The 27731-nt window shown below is 51.0% G+C and overlaps 1 protein-coding gene and 1 non-coding gene across 2 annotated transcripts; both read left to right on the forward strand.

Moving 5' to 3' along the window:
- The first annotated feature begins 210 nt into the window (after window positions 1-210).
- Window positions 211-27578, forward strand: MMP2 (matrix metallopeptidase 2). The gene is made up of 13 exons (XM_069552799.1): window positions 211-868; window positions 3726-3952; window positions 4917-5065; window positions 6106-6234; window positions 6455-6628; window positions 9216-9389; window positions 10245-10418; window positions 12677-12832; window positions 13886-14021; window positions 18679-18815; window positions 20254-20413; window positions 24770-24879; window positions 26658-27578. Exons 1-13 carry the CDS (start codon window positions 713-715, stop codon window positions 26759-26761), a joined length of 1986 nt encoding a protein of 661 aa, XP_069408900.1. The 5' UTR covers window positions 211-712; the 3' UTR covers window positions 26762-27578.
- Window positions 21160-21233, forward strand: TRNAG-UCC (transfer RNA glycine (anticodon UCC)). Its single transcript has one exon. It is a non-coding gene; the product is annotated as a tRNA-Gly (tRNA).
- Window positions 27579-27731: the final 153 nt, after the last annotated feature.

Consider the following 27731-nt stretch of genomic DNA (forward strand, 5'->3'; position numbering starts at 1 on the left):
CCATCTCTCTCATCTCCAATGATCTAAATACTCTTTCTCTGATGATCTGTAGGTGCGGCTGATCATCTTTTTGACCGTTCCTCCCCATCTCTTGACCCACGCCCCTGGAGTGCAGGCCGTCCTGCTCCCCAGGACGTCGAGAGTCTAGAGTGGTCGCGCCGGATGTTTCTAGGCGGGGGCCCTTAGGTTTTGCGCCCCCGTGGGGAGTATAGAGGTTGGGAGGTCGCGCACTGATGGTGCTCACAGAGGCCCAAAGCAGCTAGCTGAGGGGAGAGGAGGCGGAGAAAAGAAAAGAAAGAAGAGAAGAGGCGGAGGGCAAGGGGGGGAATGGGGCGGAGAGGGGCGGGCCCGAGCGCCCCCCCACCCCACCCGCCGCAGCCCTGCCAGCGTCCTCCCAGCCCAGCCGGCCACATCTGGCGGCGGCCCTCCCTTGTTTCCGCTGCGTCCAGACTTCCTCCGGCGGTGGCTGGAGGCTATGCATCTGGAGCTTTAAACATAAAAAGGCTTTGCCAGGACGGGGCGAGAGCAGGCGCGGCGGAGCGGGCTGGGAGCCGGGCCATGCTCTGCTGAGCCGGGCAAAGCCGAGGAGACCGAGTCGAATAGCCCCTCGGAGCGCAGCGCCGCGCGGGGGAGCAGGCGCCAGCCAGGCGGCGACGCGGCCACACGCACCGACCCAGCCACCCCCGGGCGACGCGCGGGGCCCGGGAGCGCAATGACCGAGGCGCGAGTGTCCCGGGGCGCGCTGGCCGCCCCTCTGCGGGCGCTCTGCGTCCTGGGCTGCCTGTTGGGCCCCGCCGCCGCCGCGCCATCGCCCATCATCAAATTTCCTGGCGATGTCGCCCCCAAAACGGACAAAGAGTTGGCTGTGGTGAGTTGCGACGCTAGCCTCATCCAACCAAGTTTAGAGAAACTTTGGAGCGGGGGGAAAGGCCACCCCTCCCCCCACTCCCGCGGTGGGCTTACAGCGTGGGGGAGGGGCTTCAGTAAACAGCGCGGGGTGGTCTTTGGACCGCCGAAGGAGGGGTGGTGGAGCTGCTGTAAGAGGAGAAGGCCTTTGATAAACAGCTTGGCAACTTTCAGGACCCAGAGCGGGGGCGCGCCACCAGCAGGGTCGGGAACCGAGGTGCTATGGCAAACCTCTGGAATGGGCCCCTTTTGCAAATAACAAGGACATTGTCCAGGATCTGGGATTTGGCAACACGGGGGCCGCTTTGTAAACAACTCTTGGACACATCTGGGGGGTTGGCTGACAAAGCCAGTTAGCCAGCGTCCTGGGAGGACTTTGGCAAAAAGCCTGAAGGGGTCTTTTTTGCAAACAGTGGAGGATCCTTGAAACCCCTGTTTAGGGGTTCCATCTTAAGGAAGAGGGGGGCCTTTGACACACAATTTGGATAAAGCTTTGAACACGTGAGGGTGGGAGCTCTGGGCAAAGCAGAACTTTGGCCAACGTCTAGGAACCTTCTGCACACATCTGGAGAGGGGTCCTTGGACCAACCCTTCGGGGGTCCTTTTGGCAAGTATTTGGGGCCGATGGGAAACGACCAGCGCATCCTTTCTCAGTGGCTCAATGAACAAGTTGGTCAACGAAGGTCAAGGGTTGGACCTCAGAAAGTTTCCTCGAACTTATCCAAAGGAGTCGGACGACGGCTGGAGAGAACTGGCCAGCAGGGCGGAGGGAGGGGCAGCACGAGGGCCCCGGCGCGTGGGGCGGGGGCGGACTGAGCCTGGCTCGGGTGGGAGAGCAGCCAGGGAGCCCTCCCTCCTGGCGGGGCTCCGAGCTGCAGCTCGAATGTTTTGAGAGCGCGCGAGCGCGCGCGCCTGGCGCGAGCGGCATCCCGGCCGAGAGGTTGCACAAGCAGGGATGGGGGCAGCTGAAGGGCACTCCCCCTCCCCCTGTAAGCACCCGGGCTGGGTCTGGACCCCTCAACACGTTCCTTCCAGCGCACATCTGCCCTGTTAATTGCTTCAACCACCCTTTGTTGTTGTTGTTTAGTCGCTAAGTCAACCGCCTTAGCAAGCCCTTATTCTCCCCACACTGTCCAGGACAGGATCGTCACGCCCTTGGTCACCTGATCACTCGGGGAACTCCTTCTCAAGCTATGACACCACCCCTGCCCCTTTTCCAGCATCCAGGTCTCTGCCTTTTTTAGACAAATGGAGCTGGTCTGCATAATGATGGGGCTGTGGTTGAGGGTGAAGGTGGAGCTTTGGAGCATCAGTCACAAAGCTACCTGGGTCCCCACACCTTCTACAAGCTATGGAGGTCCGTATTGCCCAGAGACATACAGTGGAGGGCTTGAGAAACCAAACGTTGAACTTAGACCACCTGACTTCAAATCAGGGGTTGCACTAACTAACTGGCCTAGTGTGACTTCACTCTGAGCTTCTCCTGCAAACTGAGAGTAATAAGGGTTCCTGTCTTGGGGTTAAAGGAGAGATAATCTTAAGAAATTCCCTAGTGGTCCAGTGATTAGGACTTTATGCTTACACTGCAGAGGGCACCATTGGATCCCAGGTGGAGGAACTAAGATTCTGTGTGCCTCTTTGCATGACCACAAAAAGTAAATAAAGGAAAATAAAGGAGAGGTAATCTTAGACACTTTGAAGGGTACCTGGGACATGGAAAACACTCAATAAGTGTTAGTCATCATATGTTATTATCATTTATTATTAATATTATTATTAAACTGTTTCTTTCCTCTTTCCTAACTACCCTCCTAAACAAGGTTAGGGCCCCATTAATAAGGTCTCCTGGCTCTCCCCACCATTCCTATCACATATTTAATTTTTCAGTTATTTGTGATCCGTCAGCCTCCCTATACTGGGCTTTGAACCCAGTATAGGGAGACTGAGACTAGAAACATCTGTCATGCTCACCACTTGACCCTCAGCCCTAACACTGGGCTTGGTACCTGGTAGGTGTCAAAAAGTATTTGTCAAATAAATAGATGAACTGATTGGTCTCTGACCCCCTGCAAGGGACTGTTTGGTTTTGGCCTCCATTTGGCCTGAGCCAGCTGCACAGTCCCTGAGGGACAGGACTGTTTTCTTTGGGAAAATGGCAGATTCAGATTTTGAACCCAGGTCTGTCTCTTGCTGGAGCCCAGGGCACACAGCCCTTATAAGAAAAGTGAGGGAAATAATCCCTATGTCATCAGCATTTTGGTGGATTAAAAGAGACAGTGGAGGTAAAGAGAGGTGGTAGAGAGGTAAAGGTTCTAAGCCTGGGCTCTGGAGCCAATTACTTGGGTCCCAGTTCATTCCCGCCATTTGAGAGCTGGTGATCTTAGGCAAGTTTCTTAACCTCTCTGTGCTTTAGTTTCTTCTTCTGTATGATGGAGATACTTATAATGTCTACATGATAGAGGCTATGAGAAGTTTTGTTTTGTTTTGTTTTGCCACACTGCGCAGCACTGGGGGGATCTTAGTTCCTGGACCAGGGATCAAACCCGTGCCCCCTGCAGTGAGCATCAGATGAGTTAACACATGCTGACATCAGCACCTGGGCATATAGTGGGCACCCAATATGTACTCCCAAACCACAGTATCTACAGTTTGTATGTCACTCGGCTAATGGGAGTGTGGGGCCATCTGGGAGTGTGTATGTCACTTAACCAGTGGTTTGGGAGGGGACTCTACCCAGTGCCCTGGGATTGCTGATTCCTTTGGCCAATACTATACCATCCTAATGTGGCTGTTTGTGCCGGGGTCCTTATTTCTTCTAGCAATACCTAAACACTTTCTACGGCTGCCCCAAGGAGAGCTGTAACTTGTTTGTGCTGAAGGACACCCTGAAGAAGATGCAGAAGTTCTTCGGGTTACCCCAGACAGGTGAACTGGACCAGAGCACCATTGAGACCATGCGGAAGCCACGCTGTGGCAACCCCGACGTGGCCAACTACAACTTCTTCCCCCGAAAGCCCAAGTGGGACAAGAACCAGATCACATACAGGTGCCAAGGCAGGGCTGTGGGAGGCAGGGCGGGCCCTGGTCCAAGGGACATTGTGTCTCGTTGGGCGTTGTCTTCTCCCCTCTCCGGGGACCCAGGAGGGAACTTGGGAGGACCTGGCATCCTAAGGAGTTTGCGTACAAAGCTCTTAGGAATGGAGTCAAACGGACCAGGACTTGAATCCCACCCTTCCTGGCTGTGAGGCATTGAACTACTTCCTTTTCAGTGCTCTGACCCTTGGCTCTCCACTCTACAAAACAGAATTAAAACAAAACCTTATTTATGGGTCGGTTGGGAAGCCGACCGCGTATATAAAGGGGTTTCACAGTGTTCAGCACATAGTGAGAGGGGGGTAGCCATTCCCTTCTCTAGAGGATCTTCCCACACCAGGGATCAAACTCAGGTCTCTTGCATTACAGGCAGATTCTTTACCATCTGAGCCACCACAGAAGCCCATAGTCAGTGCTAGTCATTGTCATTATTAGGTGAGGTCATTGAGTGGGTAATGAGAACTTGATAATTGGTTGCTATTGGTAATTGGATTTCATGGTATAGAGTTGTTGTAATTGGTTGTTAATTGGGCTGAGAGCTCTGTTCTGTAGGGCTCGTGTTGCACTCCAAGGATGACACCTCTGCTGGGTCCCAGAATGCACTGTTTACATTCCTATCCATATGGGTTGATCTAAGGCTCCGCAGGACTTAGAGGCGCTCTAGTGGGCTCTTCTCCCAGAAAGCTCTACTTAACATGTACACACATGCCTGCACGTGCATCCATACTCACGCACACACTCATGCAGACACATACCTGTCACATGTATGCACACATTCACATGCAATCACCGTTGCACACTCACACACAATCACATATACACACCCTTGCACACATACATACACACTTGTAGGCCTAGGCATACGCACATGCCTTTGCACACCTGCACACACTCACATGCACTTTTGTTACCTCCAGGATCATTGGCTACACACCAGATCTGGACCCCCAGACAGTGGATGATGCCTTCGCTCGTGCCTTCCAAGTCTGGAGCGATGTGACCCCGCTACGGTTTTCTCGGATCCATGATGGAGAGGCTGACATCATGATCAACTTTGGCCGCTGGGGTAGGCAGAGGAGGGGCGCAGGGGGGTCAGTGTAGAGACAAAGGGGCAATCTGGATATTAGAGAGGCATGGGGGGGCTCTCCTTTCCAGCTTGCTAGGAGGGCAGAAGATGCAGGCACTAGAGTGGTGTAGACTGGAGCAGACGTTGGAAAGCCACATTGATGCGAAACGGATGATCTGACCCCCTGGAGGTGGTGTGAAACTGAAAGCAAATGGTCTCCCCACACTGTCCAAGATGGTAGCCCCTGGATCCTCAAGGCTACCTACTCTTAGTTACAATTGATAACATTTAAAATTCAGTTTCTTGGTCACACTAGTCAAATTTCAAGTGCCCTGTAGTCACATGAGGCTAGTAATTTGGACAAAGAACATTCCCATCTCGGCAAGGAGTTCTACTGGATGACACTCATAGATGCTGAGGAACTCTAGATATGAAAGTGGGTCAGATACAATGGACCAGTGTAGACTTGAGAGTAAGCAGAATGGATGCCGGGGTCTAGGGCACCAGGTGGGTTGGGGTGGGAACACAGTAGTGTAGACATGAAGGTAAGCAGTGTAGACATTGTGAGTGGAAAGTGATGAGGGGAAGTAGCACAGGAGACAGGTATGTGGGTAGATGGTATGGCCCTGGGTGGCATAGTGGATATGAGGGTTAGTGCTGTGGCCATTGGGAATAATATGACTTGAAGGGAGGTGATATGGCTAAGAAAGGATGTGAAGGTACTTGGTACAGACGCTGGGGACAGCAAGGGTGGTGGCGAGGAGACTGGTGTGGCAGTACACTGGCATGTGGGTAAGTGTAGTATCATCAGCAGTAGTATAGACAATGAAGGCTGGTGGTAGAGATTCTGAGGGCTGTGTAGACCGTAGGATGCTGACTACACTCTACTGGCCTGCTGTGTCCTCAGTCCTGGATAACCCAACAGGGTGAGGGAAGGGGTCAGAAGGTAGCTGGGCTGAAGGGCCCCAACCATGGATGAGATGTGGCTGGGGTTCAGCCCCCAGTGGGGTAGCTGGAAGCTGAGATCCAGTGTGTTTCAGAACATGGAGATGGGTACCCTTTTGATGGCAAAGACGGGCTCCTGGCTCATGCCTTCGCCCCGGGCCCTGGAGTTGGGGGAGATTCCCACTTTGACGACGATGAGCTGTGGACCCTGGGAGAAGGACAAGGTAAGAATATGACCATCTACATGCCTGAACCTCCTCGCTGATTTTCTGCATGCCTCCCTGTCACCTAGCAATGAAGATTGTGGCTTCCCTGGCAACTGTAGACCCCTTCATCTGCTCAGGTGGGAGGGGGAGGGAGGTCACACACCCCAAATGAGTCACAATCCTGGTCTCCAAAGAAAGGCCTCGAGAGATTCACCCTCCACCCTGTGTGGCTCCTCAGTGGTCCGTGTGAAGTACGGGAATGCTGACGGGGAATATTGCAAGTTCCCCTTCCGGTTCAACGGCAAGGAGTACACCAGCTGCACAGATACAGGCCGCAGCGATGGTTTCCTCTGGTGTTCCACCACATACAACTTTGACAAGGACGGCAAGTATGGCTTCTGCCCCCATGAAGGTGAGTGTCCTCCTGGCTTCAGGCCTTGACCTTCCGGCCTCCACACTCCCCAGGCCTGGCACTGCCAATCAGCCAGTGTCCCCTCCACTTCCTTCAGCCCCCACATCCCAATTTGATCCATCACTGTGCCCTTCTCATCTGTTCCATTATTCACTTAATACTTTCATTAAATCGATTCCTCTTTTAACCTTCACCATTAGCAGTATTTTTGAACTCATTAGTTTGATGTGCTAATTATTTTTTTCCAACATACATTAAAATGAACTTAGAATGATTAAAATGCCCAATGGGTCTCTTGAGAACTACTTTCTACCCTCTAGCAGAATTGGAGGCTCAAGGGTTGAGGAGAGCCTTGGGATGAATCAGAAGCCCAACAATGGGATTGGTACTGAGGCCGGTACCCAACCTGGCTTGGGGACACAGACCTGGGGGATTTCAGCCGTTGCTTCTGGTTCTGATGCTGACTCTGTGTGTCTGTGTCTGGGGGCTGTTCCATCTGCCTTTCTTGGTCTCCATCTATCTTGGCTTGTGGCTGCAGCTCTGGGTCTTGGCAAAGGCAGCAGGTTTGACCTAGTATTTATGTGTGTGCTTTTGTCAGTGCTTGAGACATAAGCTCTAGATATTTTGAAACAATGTAGAGGGAAATTTTTTTTTAAAGAGTGAGGGTATTGACATATACACTCATTCTTTTTGATTTATCCTTGACATACTTCATAATCAGAAATCATGAAAGGACAGCATATATAACCTGATACTCTTATCAAGTCATCATGTTTAATGATTCAGGAGGTTCAAAGCTGGGAAGATGTGGAGAAAATGTGAAAAAGTCCAAAACCTTTTAAAATACCTCTTTTCTTTACTAGTCCATAAAAGCTCCTTGATCTATAGATACCTCTGTCTTCTTAGCTGTAATTTTACACATTTGTGAATCTTTCTGACTTTATTGCAACTGAACCCTAACTACCAGCCCTGTTGACAGAAGGAAAGAAACAAAGAGCTAGTTAAATGTGTCCCTGTTTACGCTTTTAGTACCCAAAACTCGTGCAATACATTTTATTAAGTAAAGTTCAAGGCATTGGCCATTAACGTCAGAAATATTTAAAACCAAAAATATTTAATGTATCTTGCATTTCCCAGTAGGGATTTGGATGGCGTTAACCTTCCATGTGTCAATCCCTGTGTTTAGAACAGAATGTCTTGATAATAGAAGGGAAACAGCTGTAATTCATAAGTTGAGGAAGGGTTTTTCCCTGTTTTGGACATTAACTATTGACTTGGTGCTTAGTCAGATGCAAGTACGCACGACATGCACGTGTTTGGGTCTTGGGGCAGAGGTTCTGGTTACTCAGCCCCTCCTGACTGCTGAGTCAGTGTCTGCTTCTCTCCGTCCCTTTGAGGGCAGGATTTGGGAGGAGATGGGGGCTTCCTGGGTGGTAGAAATGCCGCTGATGGGAGGCCAAAGGTGGAGACTGGTCTCCATCGAGGTTAACACTTCGCCTTTCCCATTTCAAGGCCACCAAGGCAGCTTGTCTTGTTTCTGGCGTTCCAGGAGAAGGTCCCTGGGTTGGGGAGAAGGGAGCAGTGAGGGTAAGGGGCCCTGAGACTTGTCAGGGTGGCCAGGGACTGGGCTTGATTCTGGCCATGGTGGAGTTAACGGGGGCTGCTGAGGTCACCTCTGGCACCGTTGTTCACAGATGGTCCTTGTTACTCACTTGTGGTTTTGCTTGTTGGCAAATCCAAAGACACACCATTCTGTAGCTTCGGGTGGATGAGGGTGCGGGGCAGCAGGGGGAGAACCCAAGACAGACAAGCCCAGACTCTTAATCCCACTGTCTCCCCTGAACCCTCCAGTCATGGCCCATGTCTTGGGGCGGTCAGAGTAGGACCCTGGGGTGTGTATTAAAAGGTTCGCAAAGATACCACCTCCCCCGCCCGCCCTCCCTCTCCTCTCCCTCCTGCAGGGACCACAGCATCTGGGAAAACGCCTGGGGTTGGAGGGAGGTGAAGTTTTCTCTGTGTGCGCAAGCGTGAATGACAGAGCAAGGAAGGGAGAGATGGAGATCAGTGTGTTTTGTAGTTCTGTACAACCTTCATCCATCTAGGTGGTCACGACTAGTTCTGGAGCCAGCTTTCTTCAAACCTCAGTTTCCCTCTGTGTCAAATGGAGAGATATTGCCATCCTGCCCACCTTGGATGATATATTTAGCAATCTGCAGGGATGCAGGCATCAATCAGGCAGAGTAGACGGTGACCCTGGGGTTGGAGTAGGGCTCTGGAGGCCCCCACCATGTGCCAGGGGTTAACTACTTTATTGCTGGGGCAGAGGGGGGCGATCCATAAGGTCCAAGGAAAAGGATGGGGCTGGCAAGGGAGGAAGGAGTATTTACCCCCAGAAGTTCAGAGAAGCAACAGTTTACCATCCAGTATAGATTTTTTAAAAAATATTTAATCAATGCTATGACTTCCCTGGTGAGTGGGCAGGTGGGCAGCCAGCTCTGCATCCACACAGGTGCCCAGCAGATGCTCAGGTGGGCAGGTGGGCCATCTCCCTCACATTCGCACCCTCCCTCTCTCTCCTGCACCCCAGCCCTGTTCACCATGGGCGGCAACGCCGACGGACAGCCCTGCAAGTTCCCGTTCCGCTTCCAGGGCACATCTTACGACAGCTGCACCACAGAGGGCCGTACGGACGGCTACCGCTGGTGTGGCACCACCGAGGACTACGACCGCGACAAGAAGTACGGCTTCTGCCCGGAGACTGGTGGGTGTCGCACCTCTCCCCGCCCTCTGATAGCAGACCCACGAGAGCTCCCTCCCCCGATCCCCGTTTCCCCAGGACAGGGCTTGCTAATCAGGACGCTCAGCGGCTGGCCCAGCACGGACACCAAAGTCAGGACAGACGTTGGGCACCTACGGCCAGTTCAGCCGAATTGGCTGGTGATACACAGGACTCCCTCAGAATGACCTGCACTCTCCCAGCCTCTCTGGTCTTTGTCTCTTCCTCTCCCTCATCCCAGAGTCTCTCTTCCCTGCCCCTCTTTGTCTTAGTCTATATCTCTTTTGATCTTTGTTTTTCAATAAGAACTCCCTCTCTCCCTTCCTTCCTCCCTCCCTTCCTTCCTTCCTCCCTTCCTTCAACAGATATTTGCCGAGTCCCTGCTCTCTGCAGAGGACACAGGTAAGTCTCCCACTGGCCCACGTGTGATGGAGCTTCCAGTCTTGGAAGGGGTGTTGGCACCCTCAGCTCCGCCCAGCTCCCTCTGGCCCCGCCATGGCCCCGCCATGGAAAGCTAATTTAAGAAGCTCTGGAGTCTGGCAGCCTCGGTCTGCATCCCAGCCCTGCCACTTGTTAGCAGCACTGCCTAGGCAAGTTACTTAATCTCTCTGAGCTCCAGTCTTCCCATCTATGCAACAGGAGGTAATCTAGGGTCCCTACCACACCGGGTTGTGCAAGGGGGGCCAGGATGTGAGATGTGCATTAAAGCTCCTGACCCAGTGACCCGGACTGAGCGAGCACTCAGTACGTCTGTCCACGTAAAGTCCACGTCCTGTCGTTGCTCCGGGTGGTGGCCTCAGACCCCCTGCCTCTTGATGACCCATGTCCCTGATCCCACAGCCATGTCCACTGTGGGCGGGAACTCGGAAGGTGCCCCATGTGTCTTCCCCTTCACCTTCCTGGGCAACAAGCATGAGAGCTGCACCAGCGCTGGCCGCAGTGATGGGAAGTTGTGGTGTGCGACCACCTCCAACTACGATGATGACCGCAAGTGGGGCTTCTGCCCCGACCAAGGTATGAGGAGCCCTGGCTTTAGGTAGGAGAAGCCGCAATCCGGCCCCGCCCATGTGTGGGCGGGGAAACCGTCCAGAGTCCCCACCCACTTCCGCCATAGGCACCGCCCCCTAGACACCCACCTACCGGCATCTCAGCATCTCTACTGCGGACCCTCCCACTCCCGCAGTGACGCTGCCCGTTTCTGGTGGGGACCTCTTGCCTGCTTAGCCCCGCTACTCTGGGCAAAGAGGTGGCCTCCAAAATAAGACCCGATCCATCCCAGTTCCTGGGCGGGAGTCAGTTTTCCCCAGCAGATGCTGCTTTCCCCTCCTACCTCTGTACCCCTCCAGGTGGGTCTGTCACCCCCAAACATCTCAGTGCTGGATACAGGGAACCCTGTTCCAGGGAGATGATTTTCCTGCGAGACATTCCCACTCCAGCAGAGAGCTGCCTTCAGGGAGCTGGGTGGGCAGAAGAGAGGAATACAGTACGCGCCTGCCTCACCCTTGCTCTCCCCACCCTCCACGCAGAATGGGGAAACCCTCACGGCCCTCCCTGCCCCCATGGGCACCGTCCTTTGCCAGATTGTGAATGGAGGGGTCCTTGTCCGTATTGGGTGCTGAAAACACAGCTGCCAGGGACAGCTCTCTGCCCTCTAGGGCTCACAGGCTTGAGGGAGAGAGTGACCAGGAGACAGGCTGTGACCTTACTGTGTGGTCATTGCAATGAACAGGATCCCTGGGGGCACCAGGGAGTCACTCTAGGCTGCAGGCCCAGTGTCACTGGGTTCAAGGCCCCAGGTGACCAGGTGAGAATGCTGGGCTGGGGACAGCCAGTATTGGGGCAGCCTCTTTTTAAGTTACTTTTCTTCTTTTTCACTCTCACTGAGATGGAACTTGGAGAATGCCAGCTGACAGAGGCTGGCCAAGGGAGTTTTTTTATCCTCCCCCCCAAGTGCCATGCTAAGACTTACCCTGATTTTACCTGCTCTGCTCCAGCCTCTATCTAAAGGTGGGGTTCTCCACCTGCCGGAGTGATTTAAGGTTCCAGAGCACGTATAGTGTACTTGGTTGGGGGAGGGGGCAGTGTATTAGTGCCCCATTGCTGCTGTGTAGTCGCTAAGTTGTGTCCGACTCTTTGTGACCCCATGAACTGTAGCCCGCCAGGCTCCTCTGTCCATGGGATTTCCCAGACAAGGATACTGGAGTGGGTTGCCGTTTCCTTCTCCAGGGGATCTTCCCCACCCAGGTATCAAACCTGCATCTCCCGAATTGACAGGTGGATTCTTTATCATTGAGCCACCAGGGAAGCCCATTTTAGTGTCCTAGGGCTGCCATAACCAGATGGCTTAAAACAACAGAAATTTATTCCCTCGTACTTCTAGAGTCATCTGGAAGTCTAAGATCAAGGTGTGGGTAAGGCCACGTTTTCACTAGAGACTGTATCACTCCAGTCTCTGCCTCTGTTGTTATTTGGCCATGTACCTTCTAAGGACGTGGGTCACACTGGATTAAGGGGCCACCCTCCTGCAGTATGGCTTCATTTTAACTTGTAGCTGAATTTATCTGCATAGACAATATTTCCAAATAAAGTCACAGCCACAGGTTAGGACCTGAACGTGTTTTTGCAGGTACACAATTCAGCACACAGTCGAGTGCAATGATAGGGTTTGCCCACTGTCTGGCTTGAGCCTGGGCAACCACTCCAAGTGAGCATCTTTTTACTGCTTCCCCTGGGGAAGAAATGGTGGACCCAAGGGTTTCCTCTTTGGAGACTGCAGAGCAGGTTTTGCCCTTGTTCTTTATAGAGAAGACGAAGAGCCAGGAAATGGGATTTTTAAACAAATGGGCCTTTAAGTAAAGGATTTGCCAATGCTGCGTGCTCCCCTCTATAGCACATGTGCGGTCCACATGGAAAGGGATGAGGGGACCTGGGTTGACTCTAATTGAAAGTAAAAGGTATGGTCTGTTAACCTCAGAATTCTCAGAAGAAGAAAACATCAATATGTGCCACTTCCATGCTCTGAACCCTACCGTGGAGATGTCCTCAAATGTCCCCACTGTCAGAGCCAGGCCTGACTACTACTACTTATTTTTTTTTGGCTGCACTGAGTCACATGTAGTATTTTAGTCCCCTGATCAGGGATCAAACCCCTCCCCCCAATTTGGAAGCCCAGAGTCTTAACTATTGGACCGCCAGGGAAATCCCCTGATCTGATTTTCTCTCTTCTCTCTCTGCCTGCCCTTCTGCCCCCCTCCACTCCCTACGGCCCTCAGGGTACAGCCTGTTCCTGGTGGCAGCCCATGAGTTTGGCCATGCAATGGGGCTGGAGCACTCACAGGACCCTGGAGCCCTGATGGCGCCCATTTATACCTATACTAAGAACTTCCGCCTGTCCCATGATGACATCCAGGGCATCCAAGAACTCTATGGTAAGCCTCAGCTTGGGGTCCCCGGGGCAGGGGTTTGGGGAGGTCGTGTTGCTGGAGGTAGAGTGCCAGGGGGTGGAACCGGCCAGATCTGGGACTGCAGGAGACAAGAGCAGGAGTATTAACCTGCTCTGGGGATATTGGAGCATCACTCTAAGGCCCTCGGACAGCCCTTTCCTTTCCAAATAACACCAGTGTCTGAGCCTTGCTTGGCTCCCCAGAGCCATGCCGTGAGGCAGCTGGGGCAGAAATGGGCTCTCCATTTTCTAGGTGAGTCAGCTGAGAGAGGTCTGAGAAAGGTAACCTTCTGGCCCCAAGGTCAATGAGGTTTACGCATCCAAGTGAGGTTTAGAATCCAGGAGAAGTATTAATAGCTAAATATAGGGTAGAAATTCCCAGCACCTGGAATGACCTTAATGATACAGGATTACAAAGCTTCTAGTTCTCCAAACAATTCTTTTATTTGAACGTGTAATAGGATCAGTACAGCTAGTACCTGGAACCACTGATTTATGTATATGAATGCTTACAATGAGGCCAGAGTTTACAAAGTGACTCCATTTTTTAAAATAAATCAACGTATAATAGTACTGGTGGCACTTAGACAAGGCTGAAATCGTGAAAATGGTTCTGGAGCGACAGGGTGTGGGGAGCATAAGACTTGGGAAAGAACTGCAGTAGAGTGAGTGAGTGGCTCTGGGTTTGAGCTTCGCCTCTGCCGCTCACCAGCTTCAAGGGATGGAGCTGGTCTTTACCTCTCTGGACTCAGTTTCCTCACCTCTAAATGGTGGCTGGTTACCCTCAGGAGTGAAGGAGGTGCCTGCCACACCCCCAGTGCTGGCCACACGGTCTCCCCTCGAACACTCTGACTCTCTTGTGGGCTCAGAAACCTTTCCAAGTCCAGGCCTCATCCCCCTGTCTTCCCTGGGCTGACACCGAGGCCAGAATACTATTCTTCTGACCATTAGCAGGTCGGGTGGGCCAGTCTCGGGGCTCAGCCTGTGGGGAAGAACCCCTGGGGCTGGAGAGAGTCTGAGGTCGGGTGTCTTCCCCCAGGGGCCTCCCCTGACATTGATACTGGCACCGGCCCCACCCCAACCCTCGGCCCCGTCACTCCTGAGCTCTGCAAACAGGACATCGTCTTTGACGGCATCTCACAGATCCGTGGGGAGATCTTCTTCTTCAAGGACCGGTGAGTGTAGGAGCTGGCTTCCTTGCCCTCTGCCCTGCCTCCATTATTCTCGTGCCTCCATCTCTTGCTCAAGGACCCCACTGGGGGCTTCACAGAATGGCCGGTATGAGACCCATTTTTGCTGCATGTCGGACAGATTTTGGTGCTACCACAACAGACACTTCCTGTGCTGTGTGCTAGCCTGTGGGTCTCCTCGGTGTCTCGGCTTCGGGTTGCAGTATGCATTCAGGGATGGTCTGCATGTCACTCCTTCTCCTGGGGTTAGCAGCTACTCGTGACAAATGGCAGGAGCACAAGAGTCCAGATCGGACCACACAAATACATTTAAGGCCTCCACTCTGAGCATATTTGAGAATACTTCACTGGCCGAAGCTGGTCACATGGCCAAGCCCACCACCTGCTCTAGGGGGTAGTACTGCACAGTCATGTGACATCACACATGGATGTGGATTTCTAAAACAGGGATGGAGGGAAGAATTAGGAACAATGCGTCTACCATAGACCTCCTGGAATGGCCTTGACCTCAAATGTTCTATGTATGGGGAACAAGTCACCACAGGGCAGAGAGGTGGTATCCTTCAGGCTATAAATAAAGGCCCCCACTCAGTCCACCAGGGCTGTGATTCACTCAGCTGTCCTAGAGGCAGGCAACAAATCTACAACTACCTTAAAGCATCCATCCATCCTTCCATTCTTCTACCTATCCATCACGCATCTATCACCCAGTATCCACCCATCCATCCATTATCTGTCCATCCATCATCATTATGTATTCATGCACATCATCAGGTCTTCATCATCTGTCCATCCATAGAGCATAATAGTTGAGAGAATGGTTCTGGAGCCAGATTGCTTAGGTTGGAATCCTGGACCTGCTACTAACCTGTTGCATGATTGTAGGTAAGTTAATTGTGTATCTTCTTTTTACCTCAAATGACTCATCTGGCTCAGACGGTAAAGTGTCTGACTGCACTGAGGGAGACCTGGGTTCAATCCCTGGGTCAGGAATATCCCCTGGAGGAAGAAATGGCAACCCACTTTAGTACTCTTGCCTGGAGAATTCTATGGACAGAGGATCCTGGTGGGCTACAGTCCATGGGGTCACAAAGAGTTGGACATGACTGAGCGACTTCACTTCACTTCACTTCACTCATCTCCAAAATGGGATTAATAGTCCAACCTATCTCATAGGGCTCTTTTGAAGATTAGATGAGCTTAGTGCTTAGACGAATGCCTGACACAGACTAAGTGTGTTCAATCATACTAGCTGTCCTTATTGATAAATAATTACTTGGCTTCTACTGTGCCAAATCCTCTGCTAAGCTTTGGCATCTGGGGGTGAGTGTTCTGTGCTGTGGGCAGAGGGGCTGTTTAATGCCTGGATTGTTGTTTTAGTCACTAAGTCGTGTCTGACTCTTTTGCTACCCCATGGACCATAACTCACCAGGTTCCTCTGTCCATGGCATGTCCAAGGCAAGAATACTAGAATGGGTTGCCATTTCCCTCTCCAGGGGATCTGCCCCACCCAGGGTTTGAACCCACATCTCCTGCATTGGCAGGAGGGTTCTTTACCGCTGAGCCACCAGGAAAGCCCAATGCCTAGATTTAGTGTTCTCAAAGAAAAAAGGTCAATGAATCTCCCCAACAAAAATCACTTAGAGTATGAGAGTGAAAAGTTTCTGCCCCGACCCTCAGGCCCTCTGACTGGAATTTCTGGGAATGGGTCCCAGGCATGTACGTTTAAAAAAATTTCCCCATGAGAATTCCCTGGTGGTCCAATGGTTAGAACTCTATGCTTTCACTGCCAAGGGCGAAGTTCACCCCGTTGTCAGGGAACTAAGATCCCGCAAGCTGCAAGGCACAGCCAAAAAGAGAGAAAAAAAAAATGTCCCCAATGATTCTGATGCACATTAAAGTTTGAGCGCCACTCGTCTGGTTTAGGGAACAGAGGCAGAGAGGACCATCATGGCAGAATGAAAGAGATGTGACTGCAGAGATATTAACACAGCACTTTGTGGACACATCTGAGTCCAGGAAGGCTCCACAGGTGAAGTGATACCCAAGCGGGAACATTAGAGGAGAAGCAGATGCAGGCAGACGCGAAGGGGCTGGCAGGGTGGGAGCGTGGTTGAGACGAAGGAACTGGAAGAGCAAAGCTGGAGAGATGTGAAAGTTACTGGCTTATCCCAGGAGAGCCTGGTGAGGCTGAAGATGTTCCAGAAACTCTTGTGAAGGGGGTCCTCTGCTCCAGGCATTGGGCTAGGTGCTGGGTTGAGGGTGGGAGGAGTGTGGCAGATGCCAGAGAGAGATGAGACCCATAATGCACTGAGAAGTCAGGTCCATCAGCCCACGAATGCCAAACCAGGACATGTAACAACAGATCTCAGTGTGTCTTGCAGTCCTCATTTCAGGGATGGGGAAGAGGTGAGCCCAGGGAACCCACGCTCTAGCACTACCCTTGATCTGCTGCACTTCTCCCTAAGGAGACCTTGACCACACTGGTGGGTCTGAGTACAGAGCTGGGAAAGGGTGTGGTGTGGTGCCTAGGCCCAGGTCGGAGCCATCGCTGGTCTGACACATCCCACTTTCTTTCAAAAGTAAGTTGATGAGTGTTTAATGGGCTCCTTGAATTGATCAGTAAGTATTTAAACACTGACCATATGCAGAAATTGGTGCTGGACATTGTGGGGGACTAGAAAGGCAGTATTGAAGGATAATTCTACTCCAACTTTGGCATCAGATCTGGATTTGAATCCTGGCAATTCCACCACCTCTCTGAGCGTCATTTGCCAAGTAAGGATCATGGTACTTTCCTGTATCAGGATGTTTTGGTCACAAGTAACAAAGAATCCCAATGGTCATGTATGGATGTGAGAGTTGGACTATAAAGAAAGCTGAGTGCCGAAGAATTGATGCTTTTGAACCGTGGTGTTGGAGAAGACTCTTGATTGAGAGTCCCTTGGATTGCGAGGAGATCCAACCAGTCCATTCTGAAGGAGATCAGCCCTGGGATTTCTTTGGAAGGAATGATGCTAAAGCTGAAACTCCAGTACTTTGGCCACCTCATGCGAAGAGTTGACTCATTGGAAAAGACTCTGATGCTGGGAGGGACTGGGGGCAGGAGGAGAAGGGGACGACAGAGGATGAGATGGCTGGATGGCATCACTGACTCGATGGACGTGAGTCTGAGTGAACTCCAGGAGTTGGTGATGGACAGGGAGGCCTGGCGTGCTGCGATTCATGAGGTCGCAAAGAGTCGGACACGACTGAGCAACTGAACTGACTGAACAAAGAATCCCAACTCAAACCAGCTTAAACAATGGAAAGAAAGTATTCCCATGTGGTACACAGTCCAGGGGTAGGGCTGCCTCCAGGGGTGGAAAGAGGGTCACAGATTCAGTGATTTTTTGTCTACTACCGTCCTTGGCATTGACTTCGTCCTCAGTCTGAGTCCCTTGGGGTCACACGATGACTACCAATGGCAATTGGGGCTGTAAACTTCTTTACCCATATGCAGCAGAAGAGAGATTAGAGAGAGAGAGATCTCCAGATCTGAAATACAAGTGTATGTCTTCAATCTTATTGTGTCAACATAAGACATACGGCCACTGCTGAATCTATAACAGTTGCCGGGGAATGCTAAGCTCTGATAGGATTAGATCAGTGGTCCTCAGACTTTGGCATGCATTAGAATCGGCTGGAAGGATTCTTAAGTCACTGATTACTGGGCCCCAAGCCCAGAGGGTATGATTCATGGGTCCTAAGTGGAGCCCAATAATTTGCATTTCATATGAGTTCCACATGTTGGTCTGGAGGTCTCGCTTGGAGAACGGGTAGCTTAAACTCATCAGAATGGCGACTGGCTCTCTCTATAGGAAAGGAGGGACTATAAGTATGGGTATTTTGTGAGGAATGATTATAGGGAAATAAATAATAGGTGCTGGGTAGACCACCAAGAGTGCATATTATTTTATAATATTGTAAGGTTGACATTTTACAAGCCACATGAAATGCTTGGCACTTAGTAGGCCCTCAATAAATGATGGCTTTTTATTACTCCTGAAGGAGGAAATGGCCACCTGCTCCAGTATTCTTGCCTGGCAAATTCCATGGACAGAGGCGCCTGGCAGGCTACAGTCCATGGGATTGCAAAGAGTCAGATACGACTGAGCAACTAAGCATGCCACACACTTTATTACTCCTGCCAAAGTGTATGAATCCATCATTTCAATTTGGGAAGTGCTTTTGAGTGCCATCAGCTCCTGCCTCAATTGACTTCTAATCTGGCAGGAAAGATAAAACACTTAAAAAAAAAAACAACAGACAATCAAACTACTGTTACAGGCACTTGGTGTTGCCAGTTTTGAGAGACCCAGAGCGGGGAGAGTCCAGTATGGAGAGAGAGGTAGTTAGGGAAGGCTTCCTGGAGGAAGGAGCAGGTGGGGGATCAAAGTGGTTGCTTCTCTGCTCTGGTGTCTTGCTGAGGGGACTCTGCTCATTCTCCAGGCCTTCTCCACCCTTCCTTTGATCTTGCCTTCCCGCTACCCAGCCAAGGAATTGTCCTGGGATGTTTCTGAGTGGGCTTGGGGAGGTATGTGTGGGTACAGCTACAGAGGGACTGAAGGTGTGGTTCCCTGTGTCCCCTTCCCCCACCCAGGTTCATCTGGCGAACAGTGACACCACGTGACAAGCCCACAGGGCCCCTGCTAGTAGCCACATTCTGGCCTGAGCTACCGGAAAAGATCGATGCTGTGTACGAAGACCCACAGGAGGAGAAGGCTGTGTTCTTTGCAGGTCTGTGGGAGGGGACCTTCTTGGCCCTCGGCTCCAGGGGGCGCTGTACCACGACTCCTGTACACTGGTGGGTGCTCTCCTTAGTTACAGATCCACTCTTTCAACCATCATCTGGGAGACTGGTTCAGACATCCAGCATCAACCAGCACTGACTCACAGAACGAACATTTCAGTAACCTTTTACTTACTTTTCAATCTTTTTGATTCCTTTTCCGGAGGAAAATGACACTTCAGTGCTACTGCCTTTAATACCTTCCTAATGCTAGTGCCTTCGGCAGATGACAGTTTTAGTTAGAATTTTTTAAACACTGATTTGTTTTTATTTTTAATGTTTATACTTATTTCTATAGACTTCAAAATGAATTCCTTGAAAGCAGAATATTGAGTTAAGTCATAGGACGAGGAGACTCTTGTTGTTTAGTTGGTAAGTTCTGACTCTTTCCAACCCCATGGACTGTAGCCTACCAGGCTCCTCTGTCTATGGGATTTCCCAAGCAAGAATGGATTGCCATTTCCTTCTCTGGGGGATCTTCCCAACCCAGGGGTCAAATCTGCCTCTCCTGCGTTGCATTGGCAGGCATATTCTTTACCAGTGAGCTACCAGGGAGGCCTATGAGGAGTCTCTATAAGTCGTAAAAATCATTGAGGTAGGATCATATGGGCTTCCCAGGTGGCTCAGTGGTAGAGAATCCACCTGCCAATTCAGGAGACACAGGTTTAATCCCTGGGTTGAGAAGATCCGCTGGGAAATGCCATGGACAGATCAGCTTGGCGGGCTACAGTCCGTGAGGTCACAAAAGAGTTGAATGTGACTTAGCAACTGAACAACAGCAGCAGGGCCATATGGGTAACACTGGGGCAATCTTGCTCCTTTACTCTGTATTCAAGCACCTCCCATGTGCCAGGGCTACAACCCCTGCTCTCAGGGAGCTCATGAGCCAGGAGGGGAGATAGAAAAACAGGCTGTTAGGAGGGGGTGCAGGAAGAGCTGTGGTGGTTAGTGGGGTGAAGGCTGAGATGGGGACACAGGGACAGCTTCCTTGACGCTGAAGGCTCAGACAGCACTGTGGGTGCGTGCTCACCAGCGGACCCCCCAGCTCCTCCATCCCAGAGTGACCAGAGCAGCTGCTGGCTCACAGGGGACCTGTGTGCAAATTAGAAAAAGGTGCCTCTTCACAGCAATCGTGGCACTTAGAATCTCTGACTTGATGAGTGAAGCCAGGGTGGGACTCACTCCTGCTCACCTTCTTGGGCAGGGACCTTCCATAACCAATTTGCAAAGCCTTCCGTGGAGGCCCAGATTTTGGGCACTGAATCCAGAAGTGAGCAGAACTCGTGTCCCCGTTGAGAAAGGTCACAGTGGGGTTGCTGGCAGATTGGTGGTGGGAGGAACAGCCTTGAGCACTTGCCGCCAACGCACCCTCTGCTTCTATCCCAGGGAACGAATACTGGGTCTATTCAGCCAGTACCCTGGAGCGAGGGTACCCCAAGCCGCTGACCAGCCTGGGGCTCCCCCCTGATGTCCAGAAGGTGGATGCTGCCTTTAACTGGAGCAAGAACAAGAAGACATACATCTTCGCTGGAGACAAATTCTGGAGGTAAGGGAGGGCAGTGTGAAGGAGAGCTGCACCGCCGGCCGTGTCGCCAGAGAGAAGACACTGGCCTTGAGCCTCTTGGGTTGAGTTCAGAGGCTGGTGGGCTGTGGACGGCCCCTCTCTGGTCTCTAATCCACCAGGGCTACAGGCCCTCTGAGCAGTCACCAAAGGGCGAACCATTCTTGGGCACATCACTGGTACAGTTCTGGTTTGAGCCTCCTTTCTCTGCTCAGAAGTCTTTGGATTGGGCTCATGACTGTCTGGTCTGGAGCCTTGTATTTTAGGGTGACTCACTGAAGAAAGGAGTAATAAAAATAAAAATAATCAGCTGCTACTCTGATCCTATGTATGAGGTGGGTATTATTATTCTTCCCATTTTATAGGTGAGGATATGGCTAAGTATCTGGCTTAACGTCACACAGCCAAGTAGTGGCAGGCTGAGATTTGAACCCTGGAATTCGGGCTCCCAGAGAACATGCGATTCTCCACTTTTCTAGACTGTACCTGAGGTAGTGGGGTCCCAAGAGATGGGAGTGGTGGAGGCAGGGATGGCAGAGGGCAAACACAGAATGAAAACTGAGACGGGTACCCACAGGAGCTAGCATCCAAATCTGGCCTCATTGGAAACAGCGGCACCCTCTGGCCCAGCTTCCACAGGTCCCCTGGCTGTGGGGGCAGGCTGGCAGGAGGCCAGTTTGGAAGCATGTAGCTCTCTGCCCCAGCTCATCTAAGGGAAGGGTCTAGGGACTTCCCTGGTGCGTCCAGTGGCTAAGACTCTGTGCTTCCAATGCAGGGGCCCCAGGTTCAATCCCTGGTCGGGGAACTAGATCCCACAGCCATGACTAAGAGTTTGCATGTTGCAACTAAAGATCTAGCCTGCTGAGACTGAAAAAGATCCTGCATGCTGCGACTAAGACCCAGTGCAGCCGAATAAATAAATATTTTTAAAAATAATTTTAAAAATAAAGGGAAGGGTCGGATTCTAAGAGACCATGGTCAGGGCTGAGGGCCAGGGAGTCCAATATCCAGGAAAGGTTAGTGAGGCAGCCTGGATCTCAGGGGTTTCATTATAAATCTTCCCATTTCCTAGATGAGGAAACTGAGGTCCAAAGAGATGAACTAACTTGTCTAAGTTATTTATAGGCAAGTGTGTTGGCCACTGATTACGCAGATTATAGAATTTTAACTGCTTCTTTTGCCGTCTAACCCTGGGCCCCTGGCACTGCACCCTCCGGGTTATTGGGTCGGTGGAGGAGTGGTCTTCCTCTTTGCCTCCTAGCATTCTCACATTCCTCCTGTGGCTGCATCTGAACCTTTGCCACTCCTGAACAATCCTGCTTCCCTCCGGAGTCTGCTGTCCTCCCCCCTCTTCCCCACCACCTGCCCCCAGTGGCCCTGCATTCAGAAGCTGTTTATGTCCCCGGCTGCCGTGTCAGGGTGGAATTCCAGACATATTGCTAAGATACTTAGCAACTTAAGCTGATTGATATCTCAAGCCTCAGGAAAGGAAACAGCCAGGAAACCACAGGCTCTGCCCACAGGCTCCGGAACACTCCCAGGCACATGCACGTACTGTGTGGAAATGTATCTCGGCACAGCAGTCACTCTGCATCTCCAAATCTTAGAATCAGAGAGCCCTAATATCTTTGAATCACAGTGTTGAAAGGACATTTATAATCATCCTGGAGCACACACTGAATGTAAACATATGGGAACAGACGTGTCTGTGTGTAATCATGAGTATCGCTTGTGCGCGCACACACACACACAGACACAGACACACACACACACACACACACACACTGATGCTCAGGCTATGCTGGCATCTTGCTGGGTATTGGGCAGAGTTATCTGCTTTCTAGTCCTTTTCAATAGCAAGCCTACCTGCCAAAGCCTAGATCTGGGACGGACAGCCTGTTCCACAGGGAAAGCTCTGTAAATCTTCCTTAAAAGCAGCAGAACTGAAACATCTATTGGAGGTTCTGGGTGGGGTTTCTAAAGGAGACAGCTCTTTTTCCCAGGAGAGGTAGTTAATGAGCCTGAGACACTGGTCCTGGTAGAGTCTACAGAGGCCCAGGCCTCTTTGCTGGAAAAGGAGAAATCGCTCCAGAATGATACAGGACAAGGAGTTGCTTCCAGCTTGGGCAACCCCAGGGAGTGGTTAGTCCTTGCTTCTAGAAGCTTCCACTAAGCCCAGAAAAATGCATTCAATATCTCCTATGTGCCAGGCATTTACCTTGGTGCTGGAAGATAGTGGTCAAGCAATAGGCTCTCTCTGGGACTTCCCTGGTGGTCCACTGGTTAAGACTCTGTGCTCCTAATGCAGGGGGCATGGGTTCGATCCCTGGTCGGGGAGCTAAGATCCCACATGGCAAAGAAATCAATATAGCACAGAACTTTTTTTAAAAAAGGAGAAAAAAGAAATAGTTGCTCTCTGCCTGGTGGAGCTTACAGTATCATGAAGGGAAGAGATATAAACATGTACAAATAAAACAGTGATGGTTCTTATGATGGGCCCTGTACCACATCCTGGGGCTATGCATTTCACCTGTATCTCTCACTTAAGGTAGCCACTATTATTAGCTGCGTTTTCCAGGTGGCCTCAAGGATATACCTTTGAAAAATCTCTGACACAAATGTCTGTATTTGTAACACCTACTCTACACTACAGTTCTACAGCCGGAGAGGAGAAGGTCAGAGGGTCACAGAGAAACCTTTCAAAGAGTGTCCCAGTGAGCAGGAAACACTGTCGGAGGAAGCTCTGGGGACAGAGAGTGAAGACACATGGTCCTGTTCAGAGCCAGCATCTTCCGATGCCTCCATGCTGTATTCTTCCTGGAGGAAGAACTGTGAAGCAAATTGGTTCACTTCTCTGAGCCTCAGTTGATTCTTGCCCTCCCTGCCTTCTGTGGTAGAGTGAGAAAGAAATGAGGGCAAGTTCAAGGGCACATAGCTCTGAGCCATTGTCACTCTAGAGAATGTAGTTAGAGAGAATGTGGATGGGATGCTGGAATTTTCCCAAGCTGGGAAACTTGGTTTTGGTACCTCAGGTCACAAGGAAGCATGTTAGGTTTTGCAAGAAATCTCATGACAGAGATGGGATTAAGAAAGGCATTTCTGGCAGTTCTGAGGGTGATGGGCAGAGGGGGAAGAGTCCTGCAGAAGGGGGCTCATAGGGGAAGCTGTTTTTGGCGTCTGGGATTGGAGGTGGTCAAGCTGGCTGTGGGGAAGAAAAGAGTCAGCTATGAGGCTGGTACTGCGCTGTCACCAGAATGAAATTCAAACACAGATCTGTCTAGAAAATTAGCACCACAAGGGCAAGACTTTATCTTGTTTATTACAGTATCCACAGCGACATAGCAGGAGGTCATTAAATATTTGCAGAATAATAAATAGATGGAGTGTAAGTGGAGAAGCAGTGGAATCAAAATGACCCCAGCCTTTTAAAAGTTCTCCCAAAATTAAAATGAAAAAGACAGATGTTGCTAGCCAGGAAAAGAATATGCCAACTAATACTCCAGGTATTTACACAAGTTAAAGGCAGAGCCCTGATGACGACTGGCCCTGGGAGCTGCCGTTGGGCCTGAGATGACAGGAAGTTGTTCTGTGACTCACAGGGCTTGGGCCCATGCACCACCTTGTACTGTAACTCATGTCCCAGCCGAGATCATTGCCCAAGATGTGGACTATCAACTCACTCAACAGATGAAGCAGCAGCAGTTTTTCAAGCTGAGCAGTGCTGGGCAGGACCTTGTCTCTGGGCTCCCAGTTCCATGCTCTTTGTACTGCAGCAGAGATCAGAGTTTCTAAGGAAACTAACATTTCTCAGATACTGTGTTAGGCATTTTGCATGGGTTATTCCGTTTCATATATATGATAATTAAATATCAATACATTAAATATAGACCATCTAACAAGTGGTAAAACAGGCTCAGAGAGCAATTTACCACCCTGTAGCCAGAAGGCCTGAGTTGGACTCCCACTTAGAAACTGGGTCCCCTTTTTAAGCCTCTGTAATATAACATGAGTTAGTATTATGGTAGTAACTGTCATAGGATTGCCATAAGGATTGACTGAGAAAGTATATGGAAGGTGGGTAACACACTGTTTAAGTGTTAGTAGTAATTATAAGATTGTTTTTACGGGACTATCCCAAGTCACCTAATAAGTGAGTCGTGGAATTAGGATTTACCCAGGTCTGACTCCCTGCCCCTCAGCTCCAGTCAGGGGCCTCCTTGAAGTGTTAGAGCTGGCCTCCCAGGCTCACCCAGGAGCCATCAGCCGGACCCTCCGGTCACACTGCGGAAGGGCTGGCCTTGAGGGAGGCCCACTGGTTCACCATGGCCATTTTCCTTGCAGATACAATGAGGTGAAGAAGAAAATGGATCCTGGCTTCCCCAAGCTCATCGCCGATGCCTGGAACGCCATCCCTGATAACCTGGATGCTGTGGTGGACCTGCAGGGCGGGGGTGAGCTGCCCAGGCCTCTGGCCGCTTTCTAGGACTCCCTGCCCCCAGCCAGGGCCCCACTCCTTGCAAGCACACACTCCCTCATTGTATGCGGAGGCAGGCGGCGCCCGGGGAAAACAAACCAGCCCCTTCAGCCCAGCGCTGGGAAGGCATCCAGACCCCTGACCTCTGCTCACTCAGCCAGCTCCAGGCAGTAAGACCCAGAAAGGCCCCTCACAGCTGCGGAGCTGGGAGCCAGAGAGCAGGGAGGAGGGGAGGCCTGCCGGGGGCGGGCGAGAAACCTGGGCTTGGTGCCCTGGATTCATTCTGGGGTTTGATCCAGGCCCTTTTGGGTTCCACAGGAGGCCTTGTGACTGCCTCCTGTTAGCAGAAGGATGGCTCCATTTGAGACAGGACCAACTTTGTCAGGCCCTGATGCTGAGGTGGCAAAGATAGCCCATTTGTCTCTGTTCCTTTGCAGCATAAAACAACCAAACCAGCAAGGGCTAGAATTTGGAGTTTGGAAACCAGATTCCTGAGGAGGCTTCTGGGAGGTCTCTAGGGCCCTGGAAATGAGTCCAGTTTGGCTTTTTAGAGGAGATTTCAATGAAATTTCACAAAGATGCTTTTTGAGCTCCTATCACATGTTAAGCACATGGCCCTGACTAAACCTCTCACATGTCCAAGAAAAAGCAGGGTACAGCCAGGTGTCAGGTTAAGGATTATCTTCAGAAAGAAACATCTGTTGAGCACCTCCTGTATGCCAGGGGTTTGAAAGGAAGTAAATGAGGTCATATGTGTCAGGAGTAAGAAATTCCAAAACCCTGAGGGGCCAAGCTGGTGCATTAATGAGTGAAGCAGGCAAGGCAGACAGCGGGAAGTGATGTGGTCTGTGGAGCACCAGAGAGTACATGGCTTGTTTTCTGGACAGCTGCTTCTCTGCTTCTGACGATCTCTGCTCTGCAAGAAAAGGGGAGTAGGGACGGCAATCCAGTATTTAAGAATCCATGCTTCCACTGCAGGGGCGGGGCAGGTTTGATCCCTGGGTGGGGAACTAAGATCCCATATGCCACCTGGTGCGGCCTCCCAAAAAGAGAAAAGGGGAGTAGTGTTATTAGATATTCTAGCTCTTTTAAAAAGAAATGAGAAATCCGTATTTTCATATGAAATTTCCAGATTATTCAAAACAAAACAGAAAACTTGTGTGGATTAAACAAAACCCATATGTGGGCCATCTGATAGGGATAGCAGTCTCTTGGTTTGCCACCTCTAGGAATGCAAAGTGCCCTGCTTGGTGCTTGTGCTCAGCACAGTGCTATTATTTATATTAATAATAGCATATATCATCTCATTTTATCATCACCATAACCCCTAAGAGGTGGTATCTTTAGCCACATCTCAAAGATGAAGAAACAGGGACTCAGAGAGTTTAATTCCTTCCTCCAGCCTCAGAAGGGGCTTTTGTGATTTAAAAGTTTCTTCCTGGGGACCTCCCTGGCAGTCCAGTGGTTAAAACTTCACCTTTCAATGCAGGGGGTACAAGTTCAATCCCTGGTCAGGGAGCTAAGACCCTACATGCCTCCTGGCCAAAAAACCAAAACATAAAACAGAAACAGTTTTGTAACAAGTTCAAGAAAGACTTTTAGCAATGGTCCACATTAAAAAAAAAACAAAAACACCTTAAAAATTGAAAACATCTTCCCTATGACAGGCAGACTTGTAAAGTTCTCAGGAACCTTCTCCGTGCCATAATGTCTGAGGATGGGTTGGTCACAGGCTCTTCTCTTTCTCACTTCCAGGTCACAGCTACTTCTTCAAGGGTGCCTATTACCTGAAGTTGGAGAACCAAAGTCTGAAGAGCGTGAAGTTCGGAAGCATCAAATCCGATTGGCTGGGCTGCTGAGCTGGCTCCGCCTCCCCCAGGGCCTGCCCCTCCATCACCTGCTGCACACCGGGCCCTGAGCACCAGGGAAGGACCCGGGTGGGCGTGGCAGCCCTCAGTTCTGTAATTAATCAACATTCTCACCCCCACCTGGTAATTTAAGAAACCCTAGAGTGGCTCTGCCCTGTGCTCAAGTAAAGGTGCTGACTGTACCCCTCCTGGGTGTCCCTCCCCCTCCATATCTCACCGGCCCTCCAGAGCCACCCACAAAGAGATGCTTTGAGATTCTCAATGCAGCCATGCCTTGGGCTGCCTTGGTGCTGCCACACTTCAGGCTCTCCTCCTTCCACAACCTTCTGTGGCTTTACAGCACCCTTGGAGCCAACAGAGACTATGTTGAGAGGGCACTGGTGGCCCGACAGTCTGGCCTGGCATGGGGCAGTGGGAGTGGGGCACGGTCGGGTGACCACCCCAGACGTTTGGCCTTCTCCCTGCTGGCTGCCTTAGAACCGTCCCTACATTAGCAATTTGCTTCGTATGCACTTTGTTCTTTCCTCTAGATCTTTTTTTTTTTTTTTTTTACTTTTCCACTTTGACATTGCATTTCCCGACAGAAGGACTCAGGTTGTCTGAAGTCACTGCACAATGCATCTCAGTCCACATAGTGATGGTCCCCTTGGTCACTCTCTTTAGTTATGTCCCTCCTCTGTCACTTCCTTCACTGGATGGAGGAAAACCAAGTCATGGCTCCCCCCACCCAGCCCTCCCCTCCAGTTCCTTCAACAGTTTCCCCGTGGGAAAAATCAGTGAGTATGAATAAAGACACTAATTGAGTGGATGTGTTTGCTGGCTGTTCTAGCGGAGCCTAGAGAGGGGCCCTAGCCCCAACCCCAGCCCCAGCCCCAGCCCCAGCTCAAAGAGAAAACGTAGAAAGTCTAAATCTCTGCTCCCTGCAGGGCATAGTTGACATCTGGTGGAAAGGTCACAGCTG

The sequence above is a fragment of the Ovis canadensis genome, chromosome 14 (assembly GCF_042477335.2).
Source record: "Ovis canadensis isolate MfBH-ARS-UI-01 breed Bighorn chromosome 14, ARS-UI_OviCan_v2, whole genome shotgun sequence".
Lineage (NCBI taxonomy): Eukaryota > Metazoa > Chordata > Mammalia > Artiodactyla > Bovidae > Ovis > Ovis canadensis.

What these genes read in the sequence shown, in the direction of transcription:
- MMP2 (XM_069552799.1), top strand. Translation starts at nt 713, where the DNA reads ATGACCGAGGCGCGAGTGTCCCGGGGCGCGCTGGCCGCCCCTCTGCGG. An exon ending in CGGACAAAGAGTTGGCTGTG is followed by an intron (nt 869 to 3,725) that starts GTGAGTTGCGAC and finishes TATTTCTTCTAG; the next exon opens with CAATACCTAAACACTTTCTA. An exon ending in CGGCTTCTGCCCGGAGACTG is followed by an intron (nt 9,390 to 10,244) that starts GTGGGTGTCGCA and finishes CTGATCCCACAG; the next exon opens with CCATGTCCACTGTGGGCGGG.